This window comes from Siniperca chuatsi, linkage group LG7 (genome assembly GCF_020085105.1).
Source record: "Siniperca chuatsi isolate FFG_IHB_CAS linkage group LG7, ASM2008510v1, whole genome shotgun sequence".
In the NCBI taxonomy this organism is placed as follows: Eukaryota; Metazoa; Chordata; class Actinopteri; order Centrarchiformes; family Sinipercidae; genus Siniperca; species Siniperca chuatsi.
In genome coordinates, this window is record NC_058048.1 from 4,820,003 (window position 1) to 4,831,823 (window position 11,821).

General features: G+C 40.9%; 1 protein-coding gene across 1 annotated transcript; it reads right to left on the reverse strand.

Moving 5' to 3' along the window:
• Positions 1–2,108: 2,108 nt before the first annotated feature.
• Positions 2,109–6,785, reverse strand: LOC122879136. The gene is made up of 4 exons (XM_044202886.1): positions 6,572–6,785; positions 5,615–5,836; positions 4,078–5,263; positions 2,109–3,371 (listed from the first exon to the last, which is right to left on the reverse strand). The coding sequence occupies exons 2-4, from the start codon at positions 5,751–5,753 to the stop codon at positions 3,185–3,187; spliced, it is 1,512 nt and encodes a 503-aa protein (XP_044058821.1). The 5' UTR covers positions 5,754–5,836; positions 6,572–6,785; the 3' UTR covers positions 2,109–3,184.
• Between the last annotated feature and the right edge of the window lie 5,036 nt (positions 6,786–11,821).

The following is an 11,821-nucleotide window of genomic DNA, read 5'->3' on the forward strand; positions in this document are numbered from 1 at the left end:
GGTGTATGCACAACACGCCTTACTGGGCTGATTCATTTCATACCTGGATGGTTTCTGGCCACCCACACTGAGCAGAGGCTAACAGGAACATCTGAACAGTTCCTTGGAAGGCACTTAGACGTGCACACAAACACACACAAGCATGGTGTTGGATTAGACTTACACACGGACAAAACGCACACACATTTGCACTGATGTACTGTGTTCGCTTTTCCACAACAGTAACTACTGTGGACTAAACTGTGAATCATTTGTTTGCTGGTTTGTCACACGTTGCAATCAGTGACCACATCTAAATGCTTTTGCTCACTCTACCTCAAAAACCAGCAAAACTGTATGTGCATTAATGTATGTATTTCAGAGTGTGGTACACTATATAAAATAAAAAAAGGTCCCACTTTTATTTAGCTAAGAAATTGCTTTTAAAGAAAATCAGATAGTACATCTTGTAATGCAACGTGTTGTATTTTTGTTCTGTTGGGAGAAATGTTTCACTGTAACTGTCCATCACTGTCATAAAAACTGTAACTACGTAATGGTATGAGTTTAGAATGACAGTGGTATGAGATTCTGTGTGTGTGTACACAGTGTTTAGGTACTTTTAATGCATTCATAGATTAACTGACAATTAGCATGTTGATACAGAACCATGTAAGCTTTGAAAAGTGAAAGTATTGAGAAATGAGTGTAGGCAATTATGTTTTGTTTGGCAGGGTTACTGTCACATTTTCTAAAAACAGCCCTGCATGGCTCCGGTGCTGTTTTTTTCTAAGCTTAGAGGGACACCTGGTGGTGAAGATGCCCTATGTACAGTAAGTCTCACTGGAATATAAATGGATTCAATTCTCTCTGTAGACACTGTATTGTCAAGGATGTCTGTAGAGCCATTCATGTGAAATGTACTCACATATGCATATCCAGTATATATTTATATTATATATTTTGTAAATTAAAATACAGTTCATGTGCCTTTATCCTCACATTACTCTTGATATCTGTGTAATTATCTTTTTTTTTTAGTCACACTGATGTTAGTGTGATTATAGAGTTAAAATGTAAAGTCTAACTTTACCTTTTCACTCAGCATGTTCTGGTATTTAAAATGTTGGTTAATTGGTCAAATACCTCAAATACCTCTGTATTTGCTATTTGCTACCAGATAGGCAATGAAAAATGGCTGGATGGATGATTATCTCACCTAATCTAAAATGTTTAATAAATTAATATGTTATAGTGAAGAACTTTATTTAACACACTGCAAAATCAGATTATGAATCTTCTGTCAGCATTACAATCCGCTTTTACACTGCATCTGTATCAAACAAACAACAAACAGAAAGCAGACTGAATCGATAGCTTTAACGGCATTCTCTGTCAACCCAGCACTTTTTAATTCTGATAGTTCACTTGCATCTCTCTCCTCCTTCTGCAAGTATTGTGTGATATTGCCTCATGCACTTGAAAGGCCTACGACTGCTAGGAGAGATACCAAGAGATTTCACACACACACGCACACACACACTCTCATACAGAGGCTCACGCACCCTCCACGAGCTGGGATATGAGATAGGCAACTTGTGTTTGTTGACTGCCGGAGCTTGATATGACTCCAGTCAGCCTCGGGGCTCGATCACAGTGCGGGAACAAAGTACTGAAATATTGGAGAAAATAACATGAGAAGTTCCTATGTGTGTTTTCTCTAATCACATTTCCCTTAAAGTGTGGCTGCTGACTCAATCCTAGCTCCTAAATCTGAAGGGAAACAGGTTGTTTTGTTGCAGAGTGGTCAGGCGTCAATCAAAGCCTGCCTTGGTGTGCTGCCGTCCAGTGGTGAATCCTGGGAAATAACTTGGACTCCACTGCATTGCAGCCAAAAAGCAGAGGGCTGGAAGCAGCAGTTACGGGGCAGGGCAGAGAAAAGATGGGCGGGGCTGAGTGGGTTTATTGTGCATCTGTCTATCTCTTAATCCCACCCTTTTCTTATTCCGTGTGTGTGCTGTTCTGGGTGCAGTTCATGAAATTTGGACAGTTGTTGCAAGGAGCTTTAATGGCTGCAGAATGAATGCTTAATGAACAGCATGCAGTGAAAAACAGTCCAAAGACAGATATCAGTGATACTACATAACTGGTTTATTTGGCTGTAATTTACCTGATGTATAATTTCCTGACATTGACATTGATTATTAAAAGGACCTGAATTTCAGATACATCAAATTGATCAATTGAAAACAAAATTCCCATGATGTCGTACCGTTACCCAACAACAATTTATTGTTGCGTCAACAGGTGATTGTTTGTTCGCAAAATACAGCCGAGAGAGAGAAGAGAAGCGAAAGGATAAAAGCCAGTGAATGTTTCTGTGTTTCTCAGAGCAGAAAACCAAAACCTGAGCATGAATCGCACTGGCGGGGAAAAGTCGCCAGCTGATGAGAAGAATAAAGTCAACTCAGCTAAACCGACGTGGTGGTGATCTTGAAGCCATGCAGTTAACAGAATATTGCCTTCAAATAACACTCGCACATGCTTTTCCAAAATCAAACATGCATTGGGTATTTCAGTGGGGTAAAGTGTAAATACTCAACATTTTAGCAATACAAATTTTCTAAATGTTTCTGATAATGAATATTTGTAGAGCATGTTACACACTTTTTCCAGCAATCCCTTTATTCAGTTTATGGTTTTAAGCAAATGATAAATGAACATTATTAAGTAAAAAATAAAATATTAAATCAAATATATATTTAGTATGGATCTGCCTTGATGCTGCCGATGTGTCACAAAAACCACAAGCAAATTCAATCACTACTACTAATTCAAAGAGCATTTTGTAAACGATCAATCATTGCAAGCGCAAACTCAGTCATCACAAGGCTGTGAGTGCAGTTCGGATCACAGTGGTCACGGACAAGTTCAGCATCTCCTCTAGAAGCCACCTCACTAAGGCTTGTTATAGTTTAGTCACCCATTTGGAAACTTCTCCTTTTCTTTTTCTTTTTTTTAGGAAAGGTGTATTTTTGTTCGGCCGTCCTCTTGGAACAATTATATATTTTTTTTTTAGAAAAGAACTACCAAAATCATGCAACTACCATTTCATTTTTGTGAGACAAAAACCAGTTGGTGCTCTTGACTTGATTTTTCTCTTGGTGCTGGTTGGAGGTTTGGAGGTGAGGTCAGCGTGGGCGTTTTAGGCACTGCCATCCTGTTTGAGCCGCTGACTGCGAGCCTTGTAGACCTCGATCAGTAAATCTTTGACGTACTGGATTTCTCGCTCCACCGACTCCGCCTTGTCACGAAGCTCCCGGTTCTGCCCCTCGAGGCCATGCAGCTCCTCCTCCAGAGAGTCCAGCTCCGCCCTCTTACGCAGCCTGTACCTGCAGAAGGAAAGAACGCGTTTGGGTGGTTTTACAGGGTTTTGCTGCCTTGCATCTTTATTAATGAGTCAAGTGAGCGTGACCTTTGAGCTACACTGGGTGGATTACTCACACAGCTCAGACATCCCGCCCCTGAGATAACATGACGTGCTGTTTATTTCACCTACTGCAGTCACAAGCATGAATGATCAATTTCTACTTTTCCCAACTTCGAACTTTTCCCCTGCTAACATTATAAGGACTTGTTCTATCCCGTTTTACACAGATGGGAATAAAGTGAAGTCACACACCGACAAACCAGACTTACAGAAATGGTTAGGTGGGGCTGAATTTGGCAGTGACAGCGAGGGACTTTCCATATCCCTCCTACACTCTGCAGGACATTTAAAGCACTGGGGTGGCTGCTTTATGTAACAGTCCTGCCATGTTAAAGTTGTAAAGTGAAACAAGTATTCAGGTATCATCGATTGATTGATAAGCTAAAAAAACTAAAATATGATCAGTAATGATCCACTGCAACATTGGTTGAATAAATAATATCCTTACCTAGCTGTGATTGTAAATATTTTTTACTTTTTATTTATTTATTTATTATTTGATTTTTAGACATCCGACTACAACACCAATTTTTAGCTGTTTATGAAGGTTTACGAAGAGAAAGGAAGGAAGGAGCTAGAAATAAAAAGGTAATGAGTCGATCGTTTACCTGTGAGCAGCAGTTTTGTTCTGGTCTCTCTTCTTCTGCTTCCTCTCTCCAGTGCCAGAATCCAGAGACGCTGCGCCCATCATCAGAGCTGGTTTGACAGAGCAGGGCTCATCCTTTAGCCTCTGAGTGGGGCGGTGGATGGGGGCGCCCAGCAGCGTCTCGCCCTCCCCTCTGGACAGACATTCATAGCTTTGGTCTGCAAGGCATTCTGGATAGAGGTAGTGGCCATGTTGGGGCTCTACAGCCTGTGCTTGTGACGGCTGATCTAGGTCACCTATAAAGCTATGGTAAGGCTCTGTGTTGGCCATGGACTGGTGGAAGTAGCCGTCACCGGCCACCATTGTCTCTTGGGGAATACTTCCAGAAAGTCCTCCATCTTTGCTGCAGTGCAAGACCTCGAGCCCCGTGCTGTCGTAACTTACATTGACCTTCACGTTGTGCATCAACTGTCCCTCTCGCTTGTGGTGGCTGTCGTACGAGCCACCCAGACAAAAACCTCGAGCAATCTCTTCGCTGCAAAACATTCCTTCTGAAAAACAATAACTCTCCTCTTCCTTCAACGATAAAGCACATTCTCTCACCTTCTTGACGCTACTGAGGCTGTTCTTGCTCACTGTCTTCAGTGTGGAGTAGTGGTTCACAGACAACTCTGTGCTTCCTGAGTAACTTCCCCTGGAGCCCCACGTATCAAGTCCAACTTCCTCCCCGACTTTCACAGCCTCGCTGATGATTCTTCGCCCATTATTGTGGTGGTAGCGGTGATGGTAGTTGTATGGAGCGGGTCGTGCGATTTTGGTTCTGCCGATGGGACCGCCACAGAAGCTGGCCAGGTCCAGTTCCCCTGTTGCCAAGGTAACAACCACAGGGCTGGTTTCTGATTGGCTGGTCCCATACGAGCCATAGGGTAACTGATAATAAGATTGGGAGCCCATGGCTTGGGCACCCTTGTCACATTTTGAGGATTTCTCCAACTTGTTTGTCGTGGATGTGGACTCGGAGCGGAAGTAGTCCTCCAGCTGAGCCAGCTCCTCCTGCAGTAGAGAGGTCATGACCTCCAGATCCGAGGGCACCTTGACATCTTGTTCTAACGGTGAGGGTGGAAGGGATGAGCTGGGAGAAGATTCGGTTGTCGACACAAATGAAGACAAATCAACTTTTTCCGTCATCCAATCTGAGTGACCATCACCTACAAAAATTTAAAATAATAAATCATATAATCAGCAAAGCAATCCATTTTTTTTTTCATTCAGCTGTTTGAGAATAACTGAAATAAAAATTACAAATTCAGGAAAAAAAAATCTTAAATCACGCAAGGTAGGGAGGATAAATGTAAAAACATTTAAGTTAAAAATCAAGCAATGCATCCGACAAATCCAAGTGAACAACTAACCGATCATCTGAAAATGATTGAACAGCATCGTCTGCATTCGATAAATATCCACTTAGCTGTACTCACTGTACGACATTAGCCCCGTGCTGCACTGCGGCTCCGACCTCGGGATGTGGAAAAATAAAAAAGCGTCTTGGCAAAACTCACCAATTAAGTGCTGCCTCTCCGCTGGCTCCGCCCCCGTGCTGGGCCGTGATTGGCTGTGGCTAGCCTGTCGGAGAGGGGGAGCGCCGAGCTCGCCTGTGGAAATGGGAGGAATTTTCCTGCGAAGGATCGATGCCGCCATTGTGTCGTCTGCTTCGATTAAATTGTTCAAAAGCACAAACCGTGCACTGGGTGGATGAAAGAATTGTTGAAAAACCTGAAGACCTGGGGGAAAAATTTATAAAAATAAAAACATTTGAATTTTTCAATTCAGCCTTTAAATCCCCAATTTCATCCTCTAAAGCACTTATTCCCTAAAATGTAATATATACATATACATTTAATATAATTAAATATATTAAATATAATTAATATTTAAAAATAAAACTACAAAAATATTTAATATAAAAATTATAACAATAATATAAAAAATGTTTTGAAGGTTTAGTGTTTAGTTTAGTTTAGTTTTCTATTCACCTGTCACCTCATGCTGTGAAGTAATTATTGATTTATGTCACAACAATACAATAACCAGGCAGTAAGTGCTAAACAGTACATACTTTGGGAAACAATAAATCATGGGAAAATAATAACGGAAACATTTCAGAAACACCATACAGACTCTTACATTACTTGAATAACATAATTACAGACTTTAACATAATATGGGAAGTTATTTTACCTAATCTAAGTTGTAGAAAGATATTTATTAAAACTGTGTAATGAAACAGAAAGCAAATAATTTCACTATTCTAACACATGAAAATGTAACTTTGACATGGTTACTTTAAAATAGCAATACTGGCTAAAGCTGCCGTGTAAATGGCGTTAGTTAACAGCTGAACTCCCTGTACAGTAAGGTTATTTAGACAGAGGACTGTCTGAACTGTTAGCTAAAAGACGAAACGAGGGTCCGAACTTTCCTCTGCTCCCCCAAAGCCTGAAAGCGGGTTTACTTACCCCATAGTTTCTGAATAGTCTTGTAAAGTGCAAAGCACGCGAAGCTTTACGGTGAAGAGGAAGACAGTCACAGTTTAAAAAGCCATATTTTCCCCCTTTGGAAGTCAGGGACTCTTCATGAAGTGCTATTTCGACGAAGAGACTTGCAGACAGAAAGTTTTTAAATCCGCTACTTCTGCAACTCCTAATGCCCGGACCTGATCACAGCAGACGAGATGAATCCGCAGTTTACAGAGTTCACCCGGCCGTTACGTCATGAGCCCGGGGACTTTCCCATTATCCAGAGCCCACACACTGTTTGTGTAACCAGCACACACTCCTCAGCCTCTCCTGCTGCCTTTAATGTTTAATAATATTTACATTTTTAGTTGATCTTCGTTTAGTCATGCTAAACTTTTTTTCATATTTACGGGAATAGTGATAGAAATAAATGACGCAAGTTATAAAATTGCCTATCGACTTTTTTTGTCGTTTGTACAGCATTTGTGCTTCTTTAGACGCTTTAGAAAGTATTCATCACAAGTGCACATAAGCAGTAGCCTGCTGGGAAAAGTCAGGGACAGAAAAACATGGACAGTCAAGTCATACTCGAAAAAATAAAACAACACGTTAAAGACATGATTAAAACCCTAAACACACTTCTAAACTGACACAGTAGGACTGAGGGAGAATTCATCAGACGGTAAAGCCGGTACTACTTTCCGTAGCGCCGTAGCGGAAGGACACCATGTTGCAGTTCGAAGGTGTAACTTTAGTTGCAGCCCTGTTGCATCAGATCCGCAGGGGATTCGCTGAGCGCTGTAACAATGTGGCCACACCATTGGTTTATCTGGGGGAACTTTTTTATTTCTATTGGCCTGCTATCAGTCTTACACTGATTGCTAATCATTACACATTAGCACCAACCCGGGACTGGTTTACTGTGTGTTATGAGCAGTGATGTTTCGTGAAAAGAAACCTTGACCTCCAGCTGGGATCACAATGAGACAAACAGCCACTTAAAATCAATTACAATTCGAGATATGTCTATTTTCTGTATTGTCCCCTATTTTATCATCACTTCCATCAGTTTGCACTACTCGGTGTATCCTCCTGTGTGCATTTACTTCAGAAATATTCTCAGTATGAGCCAAAAGCTTTACTATCATTGATACTTTGGAAGCTAAACGCACCTAAAGTCCCTTTATCAAACTGTTTATGTAGATAATAGAGTTTACCACTTTATCTACTGCACCTTGTGAGGCTTCTATTAACGTTTCAGACATAAATACACGGGGACAGTACGCAGCATCGTAGGAGTTATTTGTTGTTGAGGTCTTTTAAGTGTCAAAAATCTAATTCAGTATTTTTACAACAGTTTTGTGAAATTATGAGTGAGAACGAATGAATTTTATATAGAAATACACTGCGTGGAGAGTTGAGCCGAGGAGATAACTCAAGCTGACGGTTGTTTTCTAATTGATTTTACCAGGTGTGAGGACAAACACAAAGTGTTTCTTCATCAGATACATAATGCATAAAAATAGATAGGTTCATTTGCATTTAAGGTATACTTTATTAGTCCCCATGGGTAACTTCCCCCTCTGCATTGACAATCCTAACGATACTTTTACCTAACATACATTTTCCTGTATAACATTAATGTACTTTGTTGAGCGTAGAAATGTAGAAGAAGCCCATGCAAACACAGAGTATGGGCACTCCACACAGAAAGGAGTCAGACAGCCCTACACACATTTTAAATGCTTTATTTCAGTCTGCAAATTTCATTACAAGTATGCAGGATTCAATCATTTAGAGAGGTTCTATACATTCTTTGACACTCAAGGATAAAGAAAAAGCGCCTGCGCCAGCTGCTACACCTGATATGGAACAAAATCTTGCCAGCCGTCTAGCTCTGTTTTGGTAAGCCTGCCTGGTAAGTCATGTGATCAGTTTATCTTCTCTTTTAACACTTCTCTCCAGCCTTTATTTACAAAAAAAGACGGTGATGTTACAGATCAGGTCGTGAGAGCCTTTAGACCATCCTGGCATCGTACAGGAATATTTGATTACATCTCTTGGTAACACGTCTCTGACTGCAGTATAAAACCCCTCATAAGCTCACAGCCGTTCACAATATGTGCAACTGCTTCTAAGTGCTGATCAGAGTCAGAGCGCATCCAACAATGCCCACCAACATTACTTTATGCTTGGCCCCTGTAATCTCTCCCAGAGACACTGAGTGGTCAGCAAAGTTAGGAGTTTAAAACTGATGGGGAACACACACGCATGCACACACACACGCACATGCATACACACACACGCGCACGCACACACGCACGCACAATAAGTTGAAAGCTATTAAAAATGAAATATGTATCAATATATATCAATACCATCTTATCTTGAAGCGTTGGCAATCTTTTAATCAAATGTCATGCCATGAAGCATGCTGAATAGAAGTGAAATGTATAAATAGATATTTATGCTTATAACGATATAGAGTTCACTACTGTCTATTTTAGTACAGTATTGTTTAATGATCTGTAAAGTCAGTAGGCTATATAAGTGAAATATAATAATAATAACACTTTAACATTCCCATTCAACATTTATTAGCAGCATATAAGCATTTAATAAATGGTTTATAACATACAATAATGTGGTTGTAAGCAAATATAAATGTTGTAAATGTTTATTAATTTATTTGTTAACAACTCCTTTGTGGACAGCCATAAGTAGAGGCTGCTGTACAAACAGATAATGAATGACAATATATTAAAACACAGCTGTAATAATATAAAAAAAAGTCTTCATAGGAGAAGTTGTAATTGTTGACAAATACTGTACATAATATACATGTAATATACACGTTAAAACGTCCTTATAGCTGCTCACAACTACATTATAGTGTGTTATAAACCATTTATTAAATGTTTATATACTGCTTATATTAACTAGTGGGGTTAAAGTAAAGTGTTACTTAATCAAAGGATCAAAACCTGAAATCTTCTGTGTGTGTGTGTGTGTGTGTGTGTGTGTGTGTGTGTGTGTGTGTGTGTGTGTGTGTGTGTGTGTGTGTGTGTGTGGACTAAGTCACAGTCTAAACCGTACCGGCACTCTGATGCCGTTATAAATCTCATCTCTGTTACAACAACATACATCTCCTACAACTGCAGTGACTGCAAGCATGCAAACTGTAAAGATATGTAAGTTCATTAAACACAAAGACTCATAGCCGACTGTCACGTCCAGCTGCTGAAGGACAGACTTTGATCCTAGACTGATCGATCCCAAATGCCAAATAGAGACAGACAGACAGACAGATTATGTAGTCAGGTTTACAGACAGTGGCAATGAAACTGCTGCTCTCTGGAAAAACAAAAATGAATCTAAACAAAATGAAGTGTGTGCGTGTGTGCTTTCCTCTGAACTGTGTCTGATAATCCATCTGTAAGTACTGCCTCATGTTTGAAATCCGTCTGTAATGTGACACTAAGTCTGCGTTATACCACGCCAGGAAATAGTCGAAGCTTTTCTATAATCAGATGCATGGAATGTCTCTCTCCCCAGGCTGTCGCTCTGTTTGGGTTTGTTGCACCTGACCTCCAGGCTGCTCGTGTGCGGTGTGACAGGTAGGATGTGTGGAGGTCGGACAGGCTGGCTGACACCCAGCGTGTCCCGCTGGCCTCATTAGTAAAACCAGGGCGACTCTGCATGGCTCCCTGGCTGGAGCTCCTCTGCCTATCCTCGGCCTCCCCGACAAACCAAAAGCTGATTGAAGCAGCCAGGTCTTCCTGTTGCTATAGTAATAGGCAACACTGGCTCACCCCTCTCGAAAACATGTTTTTGGCATCCCTGTAGCCGTGGGTTTTATGGCCTCCCCCTCAGAGCTCTTCCACCCCCATTGTTTACAGTGTTCGTCTTGCTATTTTTGCAGACGGTGCAGTTTTTTATTATGCATGATGCGCCTCTTTAGTCGCGCACGAATTTGTAATCATCCCAGGTCGCGGAGATCAGGAAAAGTTGTGGCGATATGTGCAATGCCCCTGCAAGAATTTGATATGTAGTCTGTTTCATAAGCTCTAACAAATCACTCATTAGGATCAGTTAGGAATGTATCAACAGTTTCTTCATACATGCCAGTGTTTTCCTAACAGTGTTTCAACTGAAAACATGAGATTTAGGAGTAAGCATTCCACAAGGAAATAGAAAACACTCATTTAAAATGATTAACTCAATCATATTTTAAATTATAATACCCCATGTTCAAAATCAGATTTTTAATTGCAGATTTGAAGAAATAAAATATAAATATTTGCATGTGAAAAATTTGAAATCTGTGACCTTAGCACAACAATAACCTCCCATACTGTATACTGTATATATGTTTATATACACAGTCCACAGATTTCAGTGTTGTGTGCAACAGTGAATCTACAATGAATTCCTTAACTTGCAGGCTTTTTTTTTTTTTGTATTGCGGCAAAACGATTGCCTGCTTTTTGTGCAGTATTGCCCTCCATCTGTCCGCTTGTACTGTACAGCCATACAGGAGCCCTCTCCAGCAGTGCATCGTGGGATGGGAAGAGCCTCCTTCAAAGACGCGAGCGGCCATGCACTCCTCTACTATGGCACATTGGTATCAGTTACACCATAATTTCATCACCAGCAGCTCCCTGTGAATCCTGCTTACATTAACTTTTTACAGGGATTGGCAACACAGAGGCAGAGATGCATGGCAGTGCCAGCACTTGAACCCATTTAGAGTCCGCCTCCTATTCAATAGTTGGTCTCAACATATTGTTATTTGTTGATGAAGTGTTGTATTTGTATGAACAAATGGTCTGAATTGTGAAGAATCCCTGCAGTTACAGTGGGATTACATTGAGAGAAAAGGCGAGGGGGATTAAAAAAACAAGAGGATGGGGTGACTTCAAAGTGGAAAAGTATGCAGGGCTGTGTTTGAATGATGGCTGGCGTATTGTTTTGATAAGTGTTCCCTGAGGAGAACATGTGAGGGAGCGTGTCACTTTCTCCTCTCATCTCTGCGATAGGGAGCCAGGCTCAGAGGGAACGTCAAAAACCAGCCGTAATTACAGCGCTCATACAACAATGCTGCCGAGCGGCTGGTTCGCACTACACAGCAGCCCAAACACACACACACACACACACACACGCACGCACACACACAAAACTGCACAAATGCAAATTAATTAATTTGCTTTAAACATGAACCTAAATTAACATGTTAGACCCTGAGATGGT